This window comes from Rhineura floridana, chromosome 7, assembly GCF_030035675.1.
Source record: "Rhineura floridana isolate rRhiFlo1 chromosome 7, rRhiFlo1.hap2, whole genome shotgun sequence".
Lineage (NCBI taxonomy): Eukaryota > Metazoa > Chordata > Lepidosauria > Squamata > Rhineuridae > Rhineura > Rhineura floridana.
The window spans coordinates 73,131,083-73,154,789 of NC_084486.1; the positions used below are offsets into that span (position 1 = coordinate 73,131,083).

At 40.6% G+C, this 23,707-nt stretch overlaps 1 protein-coding gene across 1 annotated transcript in view; it reads left to right on the plus strand.

Annotated features, from left to right (window-relative positions):
- The window catches only part of ABLIM1 (actin binding LIM protein 1), a 261,923-nt gene that overhangs the window by 98,908 nt on the left and 139,308 nt on the right, over positions 1–23,707 (plus strand). Inside the window, exons 3-4 of the mRNA XM_061635919.1 lie at positions 7,831–8,014; positions 10,349–10,458. Coding sequence (XP_061491903.1) covers positions 7,831–8,014; positions 10,349–10,458 — 294 coding nt within the window. The remainder of the gene's footprint in view (positions 1–7,830; positions 8,015–10,348; positions 10,459–23,707) is intronic.

A 23,707-nucleotide genomic window follows, 5' to 3' on the forward strand; every position in this document is an offset into this window, starting at 1 on the left:
GGCACTAGCCAGAGGAGAAGCCCTTTTCCTTTCCAAAAGGAAATCATTGTGAACAGTATCATTCTTTTTCAGGATTTCCCCCACCTTTTTATTCTCTCTTAGTATATACATCTACCTGCAGTAATTAAAGCATTCTCACAACAGACTTTTAAGCCTTAAAAAGGTCAATGTAACAGCCTTGTTTCTTATGTCAATGAAGAGTTTAAAAGAGAATTAAGAAGATCTTAGTTAAGGTCAGCAGCTCTACTTCTTCTGCCTCTCTGTGCCAAATATAGCCTAATTGGGGGTCTGTGTTCATTTTCCTGTCATCAGCACATTCTACAGGGTCATAGTTAGCTACCGAATCCAGCATTAGCAGGATGATGGATGATGAGTTACCTTTATTTCCTGCAGGGTGCAATTAGATTGCAGAGGGGCTCAAAATAAAAGAAAAGACCCAAGGGCAGTAAAAGGGGTTCAAGGGTGGGAGGAAGTTTATCTTGAATATCTTAATAAGTGCTTAATGTTGAAGTTCCATGTTTCTTTTCATTACATCTGATACCTTCTATGTGATTTTTGGGTGGATCTTTTTCCAGTGTGAGTCAGGCATTTTTAAAGATGGAGAGTCAGCAACTTTTAAAGATTTTAATAATAATAGTAATTAGGACCTTGTCTTCTTCTGGACTTGAGGTCTCTGAACAGAAAACTAGTTCTGAAGTTGGCAGCAGCCTATCTATTTTAAATATGTTTCTTTTGTATATATAATTAGGTTTTTACCTATTTATATATACTTAAAACAGCTCATGCCTTCCATACGTGATAAGATGCAGATTGGTATACTTGCTGTTCTCATCATGGGCAGAAGGAATTGCAAGTGTAAGAAGATATGAGAAAGCCTGTTGAGATATTTGGCAGAATGTATTTATTCCTTAGATTAAAATCAAACCAACCATGATCCTCATGGATGATTTTCCAATGAACACACATCTTGTATTTGGACAGATTGAAAGGATTGGGTTTTCTTACCTAACTATTAGTGGTGGACTCTTGTCTACCTTGACTACTTCAATTTGTCATGAAAAATACAACAGAGATGGGCATAAAGATGAAAACTGACACCAAGCATCACATAGTAGGAAGATAGCCTGTTGAAAAATACACTGAAGAGAAGTTTTAAAGCTGGGGGGAGATAAGCATTGACATAACGATTACAATTGCACAGTTGAGGCAAAGGGGAGAAGTGTGGTTGAAATCCCATGTCCGTACAGCGGTTGCAAATACAACTCTACTTATCCTATTTGATCTTATGTGTCTGTGTCTAAGAGTGAAAGCCACCTGCTAAAGCATAATTGGGCGGTGATGGAAAGAGATAGTTTTATCTGCCTTGTTGACACCTGCTTTTGGTGTTGGCAAGATGTTATGAACCTAAATTATTTAGTTAGTTTGTCATGTTGTGCGGAATTGTTAGCTGTAATCCTCTTATGGTCTCTCCCCTTCTTGCTCTGTACATCAGATAATATGAGGCTCCTGTTGATTTGATTTGGTTTGGTATTGTATTACAAAATGCTTGCAGTGGGTAGGATGGATGAATCTGTCAACTTTGGCTTTTCATTTTTCCAATTTAAGTACAATTTGCCACATTTCTGCATCAGTGTGGATTTTTTGAAGTCCTGTGAAAATTATCAGCATTTTAATGTGTGTTTCTCCAAATATGCACATTTTGTATGCAATTTTGCATAATACACTAGTTTTGGCAGGCAATTTCCCCTACTATGCACTTTTGCATGTTATTTTTACTAATACATGCATTGTTATAAACTCTTTTTTTGTAATATACATATTTTTGTACACTCCTTTTGGTTGGAGAACTGCACTGGAAAATTCAGAAAAATGCAGATGTTAAAGGTTAACTGTGTTTTGGATCACATATTTTTTTGAGAAATGTGAATTATGTAGATTTGTGTTAAAATGCAAACCAAATCCACCACCCCCCATCCCAAGTAGTGGAGTTTGGTAGGGGCTCATTTAAGAGTAGCTCCCAACAGTACAATTTTTTTCTCCTTGGACTGCTGCTGGAACTAACTTCTGTGCTGCACAAGGCATGCCCTTGTGGTTGTTTGCAAAGGTATACAGCATTGCTTCCAAAGGTATACAGCGTTAGCATGATCTAGCCATATGTACACACCACTGTGAATCTATCCAGTGCTGTGACTTTTATCTCAGAAGTGATTTTAAAGAGTATTCTAGTGAATGAACGCTCCATCATCAAGAGTTGGATTACCTCAAATGAAACATAAGGTGGTGCTGATACTCATCTTACAGGGAATGCGAAAAAAAGTACAAAGGTACCTGACAAACCACCTTAGTTATTTTCAACCTTATTATAGAGCAAAAAGTATATTTTTAATAGCTCAGTTTTTTTGCTGCATTCAGAATGTGTTCTTCTATGAAGTTTGCGCTTGAAATGTTCATACTGTTATGTTCAGAAAGGACTGCAAGCACTGGAGAAGGCAATTCTTACACTAATATGGCTCACACTTAACTTTTTGTTTCATTTTTATTATGATAGCATCTGAAGGCTCCATTTTAGATCAAGATCACACAGTGGTTAAGAGTAAGAGCTGGTGCTTGTCCAGCAAATCTTACAATATAAATAAGGTGGAGGTTGAAAGCAATGGCCCAAGTAGTAACAAATTGAGACAAGAATTTATTCAAGCTGCCACAGAAAATAGGGCGCTGGGAAGATAGAAATGTCAATTTATATGTTCCATTTTAAAGCCATTATTTACTATACTGTAGTTTATCATTGTATTTTGTCAACCTATTTACTCCACAGATTTGTACCTGAAAAGGATTATCAATGTTGCTGAAGGTGTTAATTTAACATTCATTTCTTTTTGCTATTTGCTTGGGAAATTATATATACACAAAAAAGATTGCTTAGAATAAACCGGTATGTCTCTAATTTCAGTGTGGCTAACAGCTTCTTTTATAACAATAAACTCAGCAAAGGTACTGAACAAATGACCTTTAGGATTGATTACCCAGAATAATAGCTTGGTAATTTAGGAAGCTGTTTTATTTCATCTGAATCAGGCTATTAATCCATCTAGATCAATATTGTCTAGGTGCATCTGTCCAGGATTTTAGGTAAGACGCTTTCCTAGCCTCACTTGGAGATACCATTGATGGAACATGGGGACATTTTACATGCAAATGCTCTGTCACCGAGTTATGTTCTTTTTAGGCTGTGATATACAAATCTTAAAATGGTTTAGTTGTAACTAAGGCTGATTCAAGCAACCATTTTGACATATTAGTACCTCATTACTGGGTTTATGGTGCTCATGTGATTTCCAATGAATACAAATTGTTGGTGGGAAACAATTCTAACATACTAGAAGAAGGCTGTGTTTTCAGATCATGAACTTCACCATCCATGTATTTCACTCTTTATCAGAAGACTCGAGCACACTCATGTACGGATCTCTTATCACGCTTCACTTTTTTCTTGTTCATGAAACTATGCTTCCACTGCTATCTTTTTTTTTACAAGCACTGAATTTTGCTGCTGCTGTGCCCTGGAGTATACATAACATTATTAGAAAATATCACATATTAGATAGATGTGAAAATCAATTCAGTTTGCTATTGATCATACATGCATTTCAGTCCCATATTGATATTACTAAGAGCTGATTACAAAAAGTGGTAATCTGAAGTTCATCATAGGCAAGATAATAATTCCATGCCATGGTTCCAGCACTATCACCCTTCCCATTGCCTTCCAAGACAACATTTCATGATTTCAAATGTTCTCTGGTGCCTTACTCTGCCTATGTTACACACTTATGCAGACGGTCATCCTGCCCATGAGTTTTTTAAATAGCTCTTTCCTACATGTGTAGGTTTTCAGTCACAATATATTCCACTTATATTGTATAAGTAATGCATGGTCAAGTTAACACTGAAACAATATTTATAATGGCCTTAGTTATTAATGCTAATTTTCTAGGATGCATACAAAGAGAGAGAGAGAAATGAAGATGGATGTAATGTTTTGCAGTGCGCAGGGCTGAGTCAGCTTATGTACTTATTAACAAATCCAGATAGCTTCAAATCACAGAGGGGGAAAGTGCTGAGCTTTTTGCAACAAAAAAGAACACTACTGGAAGAACTGCAGTGAACCTGCCAAACGACATAAGATTTCTGAAATATTAATTGTTTTGAGAGTAACACCAGCCAGCTGTAAAATCTCTTAAATGGGGCATGTGCTTAGAAAATATTGCTGCTACTCTACTATATGTAATAATAAAATATTTTCTATTTATAAAGCTATGCCTTCCCCAGTCTCAGTGTGAATGTGGGACATGGCTGTTAAAATCCAATTCTAGCTTGGAGAAAGAGGAATCCAGTTTCTTCTTACTGTGTGATATGTTGGCACACTGGTATAAATTTGGACTTTGTATCCAAATTTATAACAGCATACTGCTGGGGAAAGTTCTTGGAATGTACCTTTCAGAGACCATCATCACTGAATCCCCTCATTAAGAACATATGACTCACAAGTGCATTTAGCGAGGACTTGCCAACCCTGAGAGGCTCTAAATTTGGACTGCTTTCATCTTCTGTCCTTAGTCTAACTCCCTTCATAATGTGGAGCAGCCATCGCCCCCCAGTGGGTGCATGGCAATGTGTAAGCCAAATGAGGAGGAAGCATATCATAAGGCACTTTATATATTTCCATCCTCTTACGCAATGTAATATAATACCAGTTTTAGCAATGTGAGCTTTTGTCAGTAGTTAAGGCATCTGAAGTCTTTATGGGTGGGTTATGTTCTGCCTGATTGGCTTTTCCTGAGTAACAGGAGTTACTCCAAGGATCTTCTGTCATTTGTGATCACAGAGTACTTGACCACCATCCCTTCTAGTGGCTACCATGGAACTGACAGCAGTTGTGAACCCATCTCCCTATTGTTCTCCTTCTAGATGTACCCAGGGAAGTGAAATATAGTTATTCTGAGCAGGGTGGCCACTTAATAATTGCCAGAAAAGAGAGAGAGAGAGAAATGCATTGTCTGGAAAGAGGGCAAAAAGGACACAAGCTAATTTATATGTATGGTTGCAAACTTGGAAACAATTACTATAATTTAAACTGAAATACAATAAGGTTCACTGTGGTCAGCAGAACTGTATACAGGTGAGCTGTGTGCCTGCTCAGTCTGTTGTTCAGGTGCAGTTCAAGGCACCTGCTCTTCTTTCTTATGGTTCTTTGTCTGGGACCAGACAGCCCTTCAGTTAGAGAGCATCTTCAAATATGTATTTTATTTATTTAATATATTTTTATACCACCTTTCATAAAACTATCTCAAGACCTCAGATAGAAGATTGTCCTCTTGACAGCTCTTGAGATGGAAGTCTGTCCTCTGTAAAGTGGAACATGTGGCCAGCCTGGTTTTGAGGTATAGGGAACCTAGGAAACTGCCTTATACCAAGTCAGACCATTAATCCATCTGGTCCAGTATTGTCTGCATTGACTGGCAGTGGCTCTCCAGGGTTTCAGACAAGGATTCTTTCCCAGCCCTACTTAGAGATACCAGTAACCTTCTGCATGTAAAGCAGATGTTCTTCCACTGAGCTGTGGCCCTCCAAAGTGAAGTTAGAGGCATATGGTGCTACATGTAAGATGATGGAGCCCCTGACGAAAGTTACTGTATATGCTTAATGCTCGCAAATGTTTACAGGATTTGATTGATTTACGGCAAACATAATTATCTGCTAGAAAGGCATGCCTATGTCTGAAACAAACCTCAACTACTGTGTTGCAGGTTATGAGGACAAGCTCAGTATTTGGAACAGGCAAAATAGCAGCAAAGTTGCAACCATTTGAAAATGTGACTCGTCTTTCAGTGGTAGAGCCAGATAGTAAATGGCCATTTCTGCCATGTCTTATTTTTTAACTATGAACATGAAATGTTCTGTTTATGTTTATGTGACTCAGGATTTCCCCCCTGCACTAAATAATTCTTTCTGGTGGAAATCTTGAGCTAAAGCAAATAATCTTTGTCTGACGTGTTTAATGGATCATCAGGTTATTTTAGTTGCATTTAATGACTTGAGATATATATTTCTTGTGATATGCTTAGTGATAGTGTTTTCCTCATTCATTCATTCAATATTGGAATATTATTCAGGTATACAGACTTTAATAAAGCCCAAATTCATTTGCTTGCATAGCTTTCTGGGGGAGGGGTTTATGTGGTTGGTTGGTTTTTCTGGATAATTAAGCAGTCTGATCTTCCTTGCCCTCCCAAAATATTTTCTCTGTTACTGTTACTCCACAAAATGGCTGTATGGTGCTGAATTATATAATGAGATTCAGAAAGCAGACTGTGGGAGTAATTACTTATTATATACCGAACTTGAATTGTGTTAGGATAATTATTAATTTATGTATGCTTATTAAAACAATTGATTTATTTATTGTTAACAATATGAACTTTGGCTTTCCAAGCCAAATGGTGGTTATGATATGAAATAACTGTTCACATGCAATCTATTTATGACAGATTGGTATATAAACTCACTTTGTGCTTTAAAAAACGATGAAGGTATATGCAGGACCCAGTCTTTGCTACTCTGTTGGAAACGCATAAAAAAATGTTGCCGGATATGTCCGGCATAAGTTGGGTATATGCTGTTGAATTGTGTATTTTCTTTAATAAGCCAACAAGACCAGCCTAGTACCAGATCATTTTGGAACTAGAGATGACAGTGCCATCACTGTAAAGTAGATTTGAGTTATGGACAAAGGCATACTATGAATGGGGCTACTGAAGTCATCCCACCAAGTGCCTAATAAAGATGATCTCTTGAAATGAGAAGTACTTGTTCATTAGTTCATTGTCAAGATAAGCTCCCAACTCATAAGAACATGACAAGGTTCATTTAGTCCACAGACTAATTTCAGACATGGCCATCCAGATGCCTCTGTCTTTCAACAGGATATAGCAATTTATATTACCTACAGAGAGAATATAGATTGCTGCGAGGTGAATAGTATTAGGTGACAAGGAGGAAACAGTAACTTGCCCTTAGCTGTCAGCCGCTCCCTCTTTCAAATCAGGAAGGTAATTATATTGACTTCCTCACTGGATTGCAGAATTGTTAATAAAAATGTGCTGACAGATGTTAAGTACTGAATGCTTTGGTAGGACAGAGTGAGGGTAAAATAGTTAATACTGTGTATGAAATCCTGCAAAAGGGAAGAATAGTGTTTGACATGGATAGACTGTGGAGGCCTGGATTCAAATTTCAGGACTGGGCATAGACTAACTGGGAAGTAACAGTAGAATCTCTGCTTTACTCTGATTCTGTAAAGTCAAAGTGGCAACAATTCACCTTAAAATATTGTTTTAATGGGTGAATGAGATTTTGTGTGGCCTTGTCTTGACTGAAAATAAGATTGGAGAGGCCTCACAACTACAGTTTAATTTATAATGAGTTTTGCTATTATAATTGGTTTATAATAAACTATTCTGAGATCATTCAGAAAAATCAGGATATAAATATAATACATAATAGTGTAACCATAACCCCCCACACACACGTAATAGATATGCAGTAGGGTTTAAAATATATAGATGGGTGACTCTAAGCCTTTGCTACCACTACTCCTGAGTATTGCCTGCAAGGCCATGTCTGATTCCTATGTGGGGTGCCATTGGTATCCTAGTATGTCCCTCATAGCGTTACGTTCCACCAGTCACTCATGAACAGCTATGTTTTCCAACTCCTTGATGTTCTACTGATTGACATGTCTGGTTGATTGTATGTGTTTTCCCCCCACAGTGTGCGGGTGTGACTTGGCTCAAGGCGGCTTTTTCATTAAGAATGGAGAATACCTTTGTACTGTGGATTACCAGCGGATGTATGGGACCCGATGCAATGGCTGTGGGGAATTTGTGGAAGGAGAGGTCGTAACTGCTCTTGGGAAGACCTATCATCCTAACTGCTTTGCCTGCACTGTATGCAAGTAAGTCATCTGATCGTGGATAAGCCTTTTCAAGACCACAAGTAGTACAAATCCAAAGTAAAAGATGCATATTAAAGATATTACATATATGATAAAACACTATATAAATGGTAAATGGCGGGGAAGGGGATTAACCTTCTCCTTTACATCATTTTTCTCCTGAAAATCATCCCCTAGCTAGCCACTATTTGCCTCTGAAGCTGAGTGTGAGAAAAACGTTCAGTAATGCTAATAATGATGATGATGATAACCTTCTATCCCTGCTGTGAAAGACACATATAATTCACAGAAGGTATTTTCATTTTCCAGTACTATATTGCATGCGGTTAAGTGTAAATGTAAACCTGACCACATCAGACCTCAGAAACGAAGCAGAATCATTCCTGGTTACTACACGGATGGGAGACCACCACGGAAAACTGAATGTTGTAGGCTTTTCCTCTTTAGGCGAAAGGCTGTGGTTCTGTGTTGGTAGAATACATGCTTTGTATGCAGAAAGTCCCAGGATGAGTCCCTAGCATTTCCAGCTATAGTGCTGTAGAAAATTCCTGCCTGAAACTTGGAAGAATCTTCTTTACACACCACCAGTTAGTGTAGACATGGTCAGTTAGATAGACCAATGGAATGTGGACTTGGAATAATTTCATTTATTTATTAGGTGAATTTATATCTCACTCCTTGCAATCCAGAGCTCCGGGCAGCTTCACAACAGTAAATCATTAAAACAGCAAAAACAACTATAAAATCATCAACTATAAAAATGCTGCAGAGCAGCAATAATAGATAGCTAAAGGGGGTCCATATCCCTGACATAAAACATCATAGATCAATGCCTGGATAAATGAGAACATTTCAGGTGTTTAAATATATTGTTGCGCGCCTCCCCAATCTCCGAGCGGTGAGATTTCCGGGGTCCCTGCACTCCTCCAGGGTTTGGTTTCCTTTGGGCAGAAGATCAGCAGAGACTGTGGTGTCTTTATGAAATATTTATTTACACACATTCCAACCTGAGCTTAAGATGGAGGGGGTTCAAGACATCAGCAGTCCAATATCCAGCTTTTCCATCTGTATTACAGGAGGCACCCCAAATGCCATGGTGCAGAGAGCCAGTCTCTCTGCCTGCCTCCAGTTACCAGCCTTTCTCTAGAACACACTCTACACACACTCTAAGCAAATTCTGCTGGGGTGGGAGGAGGAGGCTCTCCTGAAGAGTTTCAATGACAAAAGGGTCTTCCTGGCCCATTCACTAGTTGCTGGGCAACTGATAGACCCATTATCCTACCTGGCCACTCTATTTGTTTAACAAAAGAAATTCATCTGGCCAGCAGAGCCAGTTCCTCATTCCAAGGCACAGGATTCGAAATCAGAGGCTGGAAAGGGGACCCACAGGGATCATCCGTTCCAATCCCCATGCTCATAACAATATCAACCAAGGGGGTAGACTGAATGTCCCCTGGAAGGGAGTTCCATAAAGCTGCTACCTATGTTCCTACCTGTGTCCAGTTTTTGCAGGACTGGAGCCTTACAACTTTTATGGAGGACTAGAACTAATATGTCAGGTGTTCTTCAACATTCTGCTGGCCATACACCAGAAAAGTTGTGATTTAATGTTTTTCCTGGTAACACCTTGTTAATTCCTTTTGTAATCAGTTTGCAATAAACTCAACCTTCTTTGCTTAAAGAGAATTACCTCAACTCTAAGAATAGAAATACAAGAAGTGCTTTGTGGAAGGTCTCTGCTACCACTTCTGAGCCCCATTCACAAAGAGTACTGTAGCCAGAGGCAAAGTAATGCTTTTTTCCAGCATTGCTTTCTGGGTGGTATCCTATCTAACACTGCAGATATTGACACAGTTGAGGGAGAAACTGCTGTTCCCAGGGGGTCTGTGCTACTGTGATTATTGAGAAGACTAGAAATTACCCAAACTGTGGCGCTATCTGATCAGTAGTTAACTTCTGTAGAAGAATCTAGAATTTGTTTCTAATTTTTGCATGAACACAGAAAGCATTAGTCAGTTGGCCACATTTCCCATGCATGCTAGGTTTTTAAAAGAACAACCTCTCTGTCCTGTTCTTGTGATATCTTCCCGCCCTCTTTTTTTTAACGAAGCTATCAGTCAGGCTCATCTAACATCTGCTTTTCTCCCAATAGAGGTGCATTTAGTCTTTGGATTTCCTCCAAGCGTCTGGCTTTGCCAGTGTTGCATTTTGAGCATTTCTGGCCCACATTCCTATAAGATATTGATTTGCATCAAAGGCAGTAGCTGAAGAGAGATTAGAAAAGAATGAAACATGGATAACCTTGAGTTAAAATCCTGTTCTTTTGCTCTCCAGACATCCTTTCCCACCAGGAGACCGGGTTACTTTTAATGGAAGAGATTGTCTCTGTCAAATGTGTGCTCAGCCTCTGCCATCCAGTCCAAAAGAACTTTCCAGTTCCAGCAGTAAGTACTCTGTAATCTTTTCCTAACTTCCAAACTAAATTGAAAACCTGAATGGTTTGCTCTCTGTTTTGTGCCATTTGTTCAGTCTAACCTGAGCAGTGCTGACATTGCCGGGGCTCCGTTCTGCATTCTGGAAAATCTGGATTGCTAAGAATTACATTTTTTATTATGGATGGAGAAACTGTTTTGTGAATTAGTCTCTTGAGCTGATCCCTTGCAGTTTCTTTTCACTCAAAAAGCATCATAGCCCCAAGTGCTTTTGATAGTGCTTTTGATATTCCAGAGAATATAGAATCTAGTTTTGCCCTGTTGGAAAAAGCAGAGGTATAAGTGCTGGTATTCCCATTCAAAGCAGTGTCAATAAAAATGTAAAAGTGAATTTGGAATGTTTCAGGTAAAATCTGAAGATTACCTGAAGTATAGAAAGTGGTAAAAGAAATTCAATCTCACAGATACCTTATTGCGAAAAACTGTATCTAATATAACTTTTAAAAACTGATCTGCTGTACAAATGAAATGGACTGCCTTCAAATAGATTCTGACTTATGGCGACCCTATGAATAGAGTTTTCATGGAAAGCGGTATTCAGAGGGGGTTTACCATTGCCTTCCTCTGAGGCTGAGAGGCAGTGACTAGCCCAAGGTCACCCAGTGAGCTTCATGGCTGTCTCTGTTACTTGATTACTTGCTCTAAGCAAATTAGCAAGAATGCTTATTTAAGAAAGGCAAGTGAAGAAAGGATGCTAAAAATTGAATTGAATTGAATTGCCATAGTTGTGGATTTTAGATATAAAAGGGTTATTGTATCTTTCACTATCATAGCACTTCTAACAGTCATGACTTCCCCAAAGAATCCTGGCAATGGTAGTAAATCCCCTTTCCATGGAATTCCCAGAGACCCCTTGGGAAGAGAGATTGCTTGTTAAACCGCTCTGGGAACTGCAGTTCCGTAAAGGGAATAGGGGTCTCCTAACAAGATTCAGCAGCTTTTACACCAAAGAAGAAGATAGTCAAACATGGACCTTGGATTTCAGGAAAGCCGATTTTAGCAAGCTCAGGGAAATGATGGGTAGGATCCCGTGGCTAGATAGACTAAAGAAAAAAGGAGCCCAAGAAGCATGGGAGTTCATGAAGAACGTATTACAAAAAGCGCAATCGCAAACAATTCCAAAGAGGAAGAAAAATGGAAGACATCGGAAAAAGCCAATGTGGCTACACGGAAGTCTGGTGGAGGAGGTAAAAGTAAAAAAGAGCATGTATAAAGAATGGAAGGAAGGACGCATCACCAAGGAAGAGTACCGACGAGCAGCTCGGGCTTGCAGGAATAGCGTAAGGAAAGCTAAAACCCAGAATGAGCTGAGGCTGGCGAGGGAAGCGAGGAACAACAAAAAGGGGTTTTTCAGATATGTTCGAAGCAAGAGAAAGACCAAGGAAATGGTGGGACTGCTGCTCAATGAGGATTGCAAAATGTTGACAGATAACGAGGAAAAAGCAGAACTGCTCAACGCCTATTTTGCCTCCATTTTCTCCCAAAAAGGGAACAGTGTGCAACCTTGCATCGGTAGCAATCTCAGTAAGGGGTCGGGACTGCAGTTCGAGATTGATAAGGAGATAGTCAGGAAATACCTAGTTAACCTAAATGAGTTCAAATCTCCAGGGCCTGATGAACTGCATCCCAGAGTATTGAAGGAACTTGCGGATGTACTCTCGGAACCTCTTGCCATAATCTTTGAGAAATCCTGGAGAACGGGAGAGGTGCCAGAGGACTGGAGACAGGCAAACGTCGTCCCGCTCTTTAAAAAGGGTAAAAAGGAAGATCCAGGGAATTACAGGCCGGTCAGTCTGACTTCAATACCGGGAAAGAAATTAGAACGGATAATAAATAGTCCATTGGCAACTATCTAGATGACAATGCTGTGATTAGAAGGAGCCAGCATGGGTTTGTCAAGAATAAATCCTGTCAAACAAATCTCATCTCTTTTTTTGATCGGGTCACTAGCTTAGTAGATGGTGGAAATGCTGTAGATGTCATCTATCTAGATTTCAGCAAGGCGTTTGACAAAGTCCCCCACGACCTTTTGATTAGCAAACTGGTCAAATGCAGACTAGATGGAAATACTGTCAGGTGGATTCACAACTGGTTGGAAAACCGTACTCAAAGAGTGGTCGTCGGTGGCTCTGCTTCGGACTGGAAGGAGGTCTCGAGTGGAGTGCCACAGGGTTCTGTCCTGGGGCCGATACTCTTCAACATTTTTATTAATGACTTAGATGATGGAGTGGAGGGAAGCCTTATGAAGTTTGTGGATGATACAAAACTGGGAGGGATAGCTAACACAATGGAAGACAGGAATAAAATCCAAAGGGACCTGGATAGATTAGAAAATTGGGCTGAAATTAATAAAATGACATTCAATAAAGACAAATGCAGGATTCTGCATTTAGGCCACAAAAACAAAATGCACAGGTACAGGATGGGAAATACCTGGCTTAGCAGTAGTGCGTGTGAGAAGGACCTTGGAATTGTAGTGGATCGCAAGTTGAACATGATCCAGCAGTGTGATGCTGCGGCAAAAAAGGCAAACGCGGTTTTGGGCTGCATAAACAGAGCTATAGTTTCCAGGTCGAGGGAAGTAATAGTCCCACTATATTCTGCATTAGTCAGGCCTCATCTGGAATACTGCGTTCAGTTCTGGGTGCCTCATTTTAAGAAAGATATAGACAAGTTGGAGCGGGTTCAGAGGAGGGCGCAAGGATGATAGCTGGTATGGAGAACAAGTCTTATGAGGAAAGGTTGAAGGAACTTGGCATGTTCAGTCTGGTGAAGAGAAGGCTGAGGGGTGACATGATTGCACTCTTTAAGTACCTGAAGGGCTGTCACATAGAGGAGGGTACAGATTTGTTCACTGCTGCCCCAGAGGGTAGGACTAGGTCTAATGGTTTTAAGTTGCAGGAGCGTAAATTCAGATTGGACATTAGAAGGAACTTCTTGACAGTAAGGGCAGTTCGGCAATGGAACCGACTGCCTAGGGAGGTGGTGGGATCCCCTTCGCTGGATGTCTTCAAGCAGAGGCTGGACAGCTATCTGCGGGAGATGCTCTAGCTGTGGACTTCCTGCTGTGAGCAGGGGGTTGGACTCGATGGCCTACAAGACCCCTTCCAACTCTATGATTCTATGATTCTACACACTATGATTGTCAGGATTCCTTGGGGAAGCCACAACTCCTTAAAGTGGCATAACGTGCTTGAAATGTGTAGTGCAGATGGTGCCCTAGTTGTATATTTGTGGGTTTTGTTATAAAATGTTTAATGTTTTGGTTAAGAATTCACTTTGAGCAGGGCCAGCGCTAGACTGCAGCAGGCCCTTCTGCACCAGACTGTACCACCACCATCGGGGTCTTAAATAGGCCTGGCTACCATTTTGGGTGATGGCAAGCATGTGCACACAGCATACTGATGCGGCAACATGGGAAGTTGCACAGCCGGCCCACGGCAGTGGTGCTGTTGCCTAAAGGGTGGTCCTTGCTCTGCATCTGCCCTGGCATCAGGTCATGGGGCACAGGCTCTGCGACCTGATGGTAGCATGGATCACAGATCGAGAGCTATACCCACCCAGCCCCAGCAGCAGGGGCTCCTCTTAGCCACAGGGACCCTCGGCCAGTGCCCAACCTGGCTGTCCGCTGGTGCTGGGCCTGACTTTAAGACCCCGGATAGAAGTGAGGGAGAGTGCTCCCAGACTACTGAACTTCTCCCTCGATGCCTGTATCCCAACCCAGCACATTGCCTAGCTGTGGCCCAAAGTTGTTCTTTCCAGTACAGTGTGGGCTCTCAAATAAAACCAAGCTGCTTTTGAAATATCTTCTTCCCACAGAGTTAATGCAGAATGACTGTCTGCAAAGACTGTTTGGCTCTTCTTTGAAATTTCTATGATGTGCATATGCTTCGATAGAAGTGACACATTTTTCATGATTTCTGTTTTCCCCCTCAACTGTGAACAGACATTGATAATGAGAATGCTGCATTGTTTCTTTCCATGACCATGAGAACTCTGCTTTTGTGTCTTTTTTTTTTTTTTTTTTTGAGGATCCGGCCATCACTGATCATTGCTAGTCCAAAGCCTGGGTCATTTTGGTAACTGTCCCAATTTGCTCACTAATTGAAATGGAAACCAGTCTCTGTAGCAAAGGCAGAAAAATAGCTCAGTTCTCTGTTCCAAGCATCAATTCCAAAGCATTACACTAACCTGGCAACCGTTTATGACTGGAAAAATGTCTCTTCTTTGCCTGAAATAAAGAGTGAAAATCTTTAAAAGCAGCTTTTTTGGGGGGGGGAGGCATAATGCTGTGTTTTTTAAAAGCCAAGTTTGCACAGATACTGCTTATAAGGAACACAACAGGGGTTTAGTTCTATAGTTTGTGTACTATCCTTCAAGGTTCCCTTTCAAGTACACTGACTGTCTTCCCACTCCCATAGCTTTTATCAATGCTCTTCTTCCTTTTTGGCTTCTGTTTTGACAATGCTTCTAGACTACAAACCTTGCTTCTCCCTGAGTATTTATTCCTTTTGTGCATAGATATCCCCAAACAAGACACATAAAATATGAATTTATGCAGCAAGGCAAAGGTAGCTGATGTGGTGCCCTACAGATAATGTTGGACTGCAGCTCCCATCAGCCCCAGTCAGCATAGGCAGTGATCACAAATGATGGGAGCTGTAGTCCAATAACATCTGGAGGACACCACATTTGCTACCCCTGAACTAGAGTCTTCGTTACAGAGTCATGTTTTGTCATGGCTTTCCACTGCTTAGAACTAACTTACGTTCAAAACCTTCTAAAGATTTTAAATATTTTTGGAGGAAAGAATGTTATTTGATAGGGAATAGTTGTTTGGAAGAAAATTTGGTACTGTTCCTCTTGTATACTGAGAGGGATTAAAATATTAGGGTTCTAAGAAGTTCTTAGGTACTAACAGTGGAGAGGGTAATTGAGAGAAGGCTGCTTCTTTTCTGCCTGTCCCTCTCTACACCCCCCCCAATCTCTACCATGGTATTGTGTTGGATGCTGTATCTGGCGCAAGCAGATGCCCAGGATGCAGAACAGTATAGTGACAGGCTAGATGCCAGTTGAAGCAATGAACCGGACAAGCAATAAGTTTTAAGAGTCACTTTACTGACAATATATCACAAGCTCTCTCTGTACAAACTCCTCGACCCCCACACTCATAAGTGTCTGCTGGCCCTCTATATAGATAAGGCCAGCTGCCCGAGCCTAGGTTTCTTAGCAACGTGTCCTTGAAGATGGCTCGAGCTCTGCCAACTTTCGCTGCTAAGTCACGTAGCTCACTTGTGGAAATTTAACCTCTGCTTTCTCGGTTTAATAGCCAACAATCCCCCACCTTAAATTTCCACATTCAGCCAGTTACATTTCTCTTCCATTTACATGTGTTACATTTTACATGTCAGTACATTTACATCATTTGGTTTTATTCTTCTGATACATTTCCTTTTATTCCAGTTTACATCACTTTTATTTGTAATACAGTTACTCCATTGCAATCTCAGCATCATTTTCATTACATTTCATTGCTCTTCATGATTTCCATCATCCCACTTTTTCCAGTCACTGAAGTCGATATGTTTAATGGAATTTATTTTAAATCTAACAGGTGGAATCCCTTTTGTTGTTCTCTCTGATCTGCGTGGTTGTATTTCTGCCTTAGTGTCTGTGTCTGTGTCAGGCGATTCCTCTGTTTCTCTCTCAGAGCTAGAACTTGATTCACTACTACTGCCTGTTTCTTCTTGTTTTATTGGTACTGTGTCTGCCTGTTCTTGTTCATTACTACCTTCAGTGTTTCCCAACTCCACATATGTTTTCTCTTCCCAATCCTGCTCTATTGCTTGCACGCTTCTGCTTAACACTACAGACCTTTGTTTTGGCAGCCATATTCTGTAATACGTGTTTTCAAATCCCAGCATATACCCTTTGTCTGCTCTCCTTTGCAGCTTCCCTGTCCTTTTATTTTTGGGAACATGTACCCAGCATTGTGCTCCAAACCTAATCAAATGGTTTAATCTGGGTTTTCTGTCACACAATTTCTGATAAGGAGACATTCCAGTGGCCTTATGGAATATTCTGTTTTGAATGTAAGCTGAATACAGAACACACTCTCCCCAGAAACCTTGCGTTAAAGAGGAGTCACATAGCATTGATCTTAATGAGTCCTGAAGCAACCTGTTCCAGCGTTCAGCTAACCCGTTCTGATGAGGACTATAAGGGGCTGTTAACTCCTGTTTTATTCCTCTTTTATCCAAGTATTCAGTAAAAGAGTGTCCTAAGAACTCTCCTCCTTGATCTGATCTTATTCTCTGTATTTTGACACCAAACTGCACTTCAATTTTTGTAATAAATCTTTTCAGTTTCTCTGCAGCTTCACTTTTAGCTTTTAGTAAATAAACAGTGCAGAATTTTGAAAAATCATCAACTATTGTCAGGAAATATCTTGCACCCCCTTGAGTAGGTTGAAATGGCCCCACTAAGTCCACGTGTATTAATTGATAAGGTGCATTTGTACTGGGCATGGCTTCTTTGTTCTTTGCAGCCACAACTGCCCTAGTTTGTTTACACACGTGGCAGTCTACATATTTTTCACAGTTTCTCAATATCACATCATTACTGTTCTCTGTTGTTTTCACCACATTTTCATATCCTATATGGCCTAGTTTTCTGTGCCATAAATGAACACAATTATTATGGGGTTTCTTATTAGCACACATGAGTACATGATTTGTTTGTTTCACGTGTAAGAAGAACAATGAGTCCCTCACTATTCCTTTCATGAATATTTTTTCTCCTCTCATTACATGCACTGAACCCCTTTTGAACATCACTGTGAACCCCATTTCATTGAGTTTCGACACAGCCATAATGTTACATTGGATATCAGGAACAAACAGCACATCTGTCATAATGGTATCGAAACCTGCTAATTTCACTGTACCCCTACTTTTGATCTGTTTCTTAGATCCATCAGCCATTATTACATGATCCTCTACGTCACAAAATGTATGAAATATAGATTTATCTTTGATTATACTATTTGTTGCCCCACTGTCAATTGCCCATAAATCTTTACAGTTATTTCCCTGCTCATTGTTCATACATTGCTTATTCTTACTAGCATAGATCACCTGTACACATGGTTTTCTTCCTCTTTCTCTTCTTCTTGCTTCACAATTCCTTTGAAGATGTTGTTTGGAACCACAAAAGTAACATGCTTTTTGTCCATACAGTCTCTCTTGTGCTGCTTTGTTGTTCAGCTTTCCTAAGTTGTGTTTAGACTCAGTCCTTTCTTGCTTTGCCATTTCTTGCCTTCTTTGAAATTCTTGTAAAAGTTTTCCTTCTATATAATCCATATTGAGATTTGCATCGTCCATTGCTTCCAAAGAGCTCACCAGACTATCATAACTTGAATCTAGTGAAGATAATGTGATATACACTTTTTGCGTTTGAGAATGTTCAATTTCACGTTCTGACAACTCAGTAAACAGTCTGTTATTTCCAACAAATGCTCTGACATGGTTGTATCTCCAAATAAGCGCATCTGATACAATTTTCTGGCAAGATATATTTTAGAACTAGCAGTCTTTTTCACATGAATATTTCTTAAAGTTTCCCAGGTTTCTTTTGCCGTTGTTGCATCACGCACGTGCAGTAATTGAGAATCATCAATAGCAAGAACAATTAACACCTTTGCCCTCTCATCCAGCCTTCTCCAATCTGCTGGAATTGGCACTACGGCGGGTGGGTCTTCTGCGATAGCTTTCCACAGGTCTTCTTTCACTAGAAAAGCCTGCATTCTCTGTTTCCAAGTGCCATAATTTTTCCCTGTCAGCCTTTCCAAGGGAATCCCGGCCGATAACGTAACAGACATATTTTCGCTTTTCACAGTTCACCGCCTTTGTAATTGGAGCTTCTCACCTCTGTCCTTCAGTCAGTTATTCCCACGGCTCTCTCACAGCTTTCAGCTCAGCTTTCGGTTTCTCCGTCTTTCTGCTGTTTTACTCGCTGGTCTGCAGTTCTGGCTTTTCTCTGCCGCTTTTCTGCAATCCTCAGCACCAGGTAACCATCAGCACCAGGTAACCATCCTCTGCTACCACTTGTTGGATGTTGTATCTGGCGCAAGCAGATGCCCAGGATGCAGAACAGTATAGTGACAGGCTAGATGCCAGTTGAAGCAATGAACCGGACAAGCAATAAGTTTTAAGAGTCACTTTACTGACAATATATCACAAGCTCTCTCTGTACAAACTCCTCGACCCCCACACTCATAAGTGTCTGCTGGCCCTCTATATAGATAAGGCCAGCTGCCCGAGCCTAGGTTTCTTAGCAACGTGTCCTTGAAGATGGCTCGAGCTCTGCCAACTTTCGCTGCTAAGTCACGTAGCTCACTTGTGGAAATTTAACCTCTGCTTTCTCGGTTTAATAGCCAACATATTGTTCTCTTGCTTAACATTTATATTAAATCTGCCTACATAGTGGTTTGGATGTTATTTACTTTAAATATCTAGGGTTTGCTTGCACAACATTTATAAAATTACACAATTGGCCTGGAGAGAAGCTAACACCTCAGAATTAGGCAATAGGCACAGATCTGCCACAGGATACGTTCTCACAACTTTCCATCTTCTTGAAGTCTGAGATCTACTGATTGTGTCCTTTGAAATCGGTTCATTATATCTGTAATTTGAAACAGTTGCCTCAGTTAATATAATACCTCCTGGGAACTGATGCAACCCTAATTGTAGTTCTGCAGGTTTAATTTTGCCAGTCATTGCATACTGAGTCTCTCTTTCATTCTTTTTTGCCTGCCAGCCATATATAAGTTCCTTCTCTGCTGTCACACACACCCTAGCCAAAGGGGTGGGAGGAGAGAAGCCTATAGCTCCCTCAGAGGTATTGTCCTTAGAGTGCCCTATTTGTCCTAGTAATGCTCTTGGATTCTCTCTGTGTTGAGTGTGTATGTGCCAAAAAGAGACACTATTAAATACCTGCAAGAGAAAAACAGGTACACCTCTTCATGAGATGATACGAAACCACTTCAATGGACTCTGGTAAAATGCCCTGCTCAAGAACTGGATAATACAGACCTTGAAATCTTGCTGTACTTTGTTTATCCCTGAAAGGCTTAATCAAGTCCCAAGTGAGAGATATCCTGGATTTTTGTTTTCCATACACAGCAATGGAATTTTACCCACAGAAGAAGAAAAAATTCTTAAAGTTCAGCAAACAGCACTGTGTTAATGGCTACTTTCCTCCCTAACACCCACCCTCATCAGTGGTATCTTCACATGGGTAAAGAGAACAATGGAAACAATATCATGCTCAGTGAAAAGCTACTAAGTCATCACAAATGTTCATTTTTTTAACATTCTCTTGGTATTTAGAACTACAAGCAGGGGTAGCTAATGTAAAACCCTTCAGACATTGCTGCACAGCTCCCATCATCCCTGGACATGCTGGCTGGGGCTGATGGAAGCTGGAATCCAACAACATCTGAATGACCACAGGTTCTCCATCCTGCAGTGAAAATTAGATTACTGCACTTCTGTCTTGAATACTGGGCCACAATAGTTGCATTTGTCTGCTTGCTTTTTCTGTCTGCTCAGTTTTTCATTCTCTGGAAGGAGTGGCAGTAACTAGAGTTTACCGATTCAGACATCACAGCAAATCATAGCACAGACTATGGTTTGGAAACCCATTTCACTGATTTTGGTTTGCTGGCCAGTAATAAAACTATGGTTTCTCATTTCAGGTACACAGCCAGTATTTACATGTAAATAAGGGCAAAACCATGGTAGCTTTCTTGACCACTAGTTGGCATCATGTCTCAACTGAGTCATGGGCCTGATTTGCACGTCATCTTAAGCCAATCATGGTAACACATAGTAATACAGTGTACATTTTTACATGGTTAATGATTATATAGTAAAGTATCCATCCTGCCACTTTGTACAATAAGTTGAACAACCAAATCAGAGCTACTAGACTTTCAATTGTTCCTCCATATGTTAGATCAACTGAGACCAAGGGAATATTGTGAGTAATGGAATGAAATAGATCTCTCTCTGATTTCTCATAGTAGCCATTGCAGAATACACATTTTCCCAGGATAAATTTTCCCAGGTTTCTAGGTCTCTCAAATTCCTGTTTTACAAGTCTGCACAGAGAAATGGTTAATCTTTTGATTTCAACTTGTGTGTGTGTTTAAATATGCATGTATGTATTAATGTCAATCTAAATTGAAAAAAGAGGGTGTAAATAAAGTGTCAGTACATTATAAACTGTAAGAACATAACCTAGAAAGCACGTAGTGAAAGTGATTATATGGGCATGACATTTGCTTATGGTGAATGTCAGTTCTGATGTGCCAAAATAGATTTCTTATAAAAATCAGTTTATTGGAGGCACTGGCTAAAGACAGACCAGTCAGATTAGATGCCCAAGCAACATCAACATTCTTCCCCATTTTCTGACTCTGGCCTGTTTCTTTTTGGAATGATTTGAGAAATATATCTCTTGTCTTAGATATGTGTGTTTTAATGTATATCCAGCATCACATACAAATATACTGCAGTAATGAATGGTTAATGTGAATCCAAGTTGGTTACACAAAAAAGTAATCTCTCTGCAATGGCTCACTTTTAGATATGTTCCCTGCAGTACTAGCTTCTGTTGAAAAGGCACTTCTGAGGCATTCATATTCTTCTAATACAGTGCCCTAAATATTTTGCTGCACTAAGGCCAAAGACAGCAGAGATTCTCTGAGGCTCATGTTTTTCATTATGTTGCATTGCGATAGGCCTTACTAACAACTCACTGAAATAAGTGCATGCTATTTGTTCAGGTGAAACATACATCTACAAGGCAAAATTCTGACAGTATATTTTGTGTATTGTGTATTTTTACAGATAGTCACAGTTAGTGCATGGACGTGTATCCTATGGTTGATTATTAATCCCTAATTGCCTAGAACTCTACTAGTTGTGACTATGCCTTTCCTACATCCTATCATACTGTATGCTACCCCTTGCTGTGGAACTAGTTGCGCTATATATTCCTTAACCACAAGGCACAATGACTATCCAGGAGCAGAATACTGCATTTGATTTCTTCCAGTTGCCGTACATTTGAATATGCTAGCACAAAACTGAACTTTTAAGAGCTGTATGTGTGGCCAAAAAAGTGTCAATTTGAGTTACAAGTAATCTTCATATTAAGTACTGATGTGGCCGAGGGTTGAAATAATACACAGACACAGCAAGCTGGGTGGAACAAAGGGCCACTTGATTAAACCTCAAACAAACTCCTTAAACTAAACCTGCAGAGGGGAAACACAGGTGCAGGAACTCTCTATAAGCAAGCAGTTGCAATACAGCAGTCGGGTGACCAGCCCCTGGTGGGCCAAGGGCAAGACATTCTGCTTTCCCCTTATCCCCGCCACACCCTGTCGGTGAGCAGGGGGGCCTTTCTACATCACCACCCCCCAGGGCCCTACAACTCCAGGTAGATGAAATAAACTGCCCCCCAAAGCAGCCCGTATCTGCCCCCCGGGCCGTAAAGCCCTGGCTGGCAGGGCTCCGGAGCCACCAGTCACCTCCAAAGGTGCCTAAGGGGGCCACCTAGCTGTCCTTGCCTACTTCCCTTCCCACACCTTGCCTCACAAGTGACCAGACAGCCTAAACCAACTTGGGGAATTAACCTTAACATAGTCAAAATAACTAACTTAGCCAAAATAACCTAGTAACCACAACGGCCCCTAACCCAGTTCCATCCCACTACCACAGTGTGGAGTAGGCAAAAAACCTGCCCACCAATAAGGGTGGGCAGAAAAAAAATCCTACTCTGCCCCGAAGTGACTCAGATCACACAATAGCAACAGGACACACCAAGAGGAGGTTTAGGGGGCTGGCGTGGGCTTAAATAAGCCCTGATGCCTTGCCCCCACGCACCATGCCGCACACTCACTTTCCATGTGATGCCTGACTGCTGTTCTCCTCTAAAATGGTGGTCAAGGCTTCAACCCCTGGCCGCAAATACTCCCCAACTGCCCAGGGACATGTGTATGCAGACTAATTCAGTGTTCTGAGCTGCGTGCGCCAGTGTGTGTATTTACCTAAGAAGCAGTGTTTTACCCTGCATTTAAATCACTGAGACTTAAAACTTAGTAAAATAAGAAAAGCTGCTTTTTTTATAGAAATGCATAGTGGATACGAAAGGCATACTTAGTTGCAACTAACTAAGTTGGAGGCACAATGCCCAGACTTGGGTATTGCCCTCATGTTTCAGGAGAGAGAACAAAGACAAAGATGTCTCCTCTCTCCTTGGACAGTCAAAGAAGAGTAAACAGGAAGGAGGGGAAGAAGGTCCGTTTCCCTAAGAATATCAGGTCACAATGGAATGAAGTTAGGTAGAGAAGAACACAGGGAAAGGTGAGAAGCCTAGCCAGCTGAAGGACCCTAAATCTATCTTTCTTCTGGAATGAAAAAAGAACCCAAACAGCAATTGTTTTTGCCACACTACCAACAGATAACAGCAAACTATTAAGAATGGTGCTTTTCAAAATGTGTTTTAGAGAATGTGTTTTAGAGAATTATGCAGTGATGATAAAGAAAAAATAAATAAATAATAAGAACAACAAATTACTGTCCAGCAAGCTGCTTTGACAGTTTTCCATCCTATTGACCATCCCTTAGCACAGGGATGGGGATGTTGTGGCCCTCCTGATGTTGTTGGATTTCACATCCAGTCAGCTCCTGTCAGTGATGATGGAAACTGTAGTCCTACAACAACTGGAGGGCAACAGGTACTGCATCCCTGCCCTTAAATAGGTAGCCATAATTCACACACAGTTCACAAGGTGCTATGAGCCAATAGGCTCACCAGCTCTAGAACATGCTCCATAATCCTCTGGAACATGATTTTTTCCTGTGGCAGATGCACCAGTGATTATCTGGACATAAGTTGATGGGGAAAGTGTTTCCAGACGTAGAAAGCTTGAAAACCACAATAATAATGAGACAATAATTTCCCCACTTCCATCTATTTCAGCTTTTTAGTTTGATAACATTATTTTAAGTAACTTTACAAAAAGATACAACCAATTTGCTTTTGGGGGGGAAATTATCTGTGCAAATCATTCTGTGTATACTGCCATATAACTAGAATTTGCATCAACATTTAAACTATTTGAAAG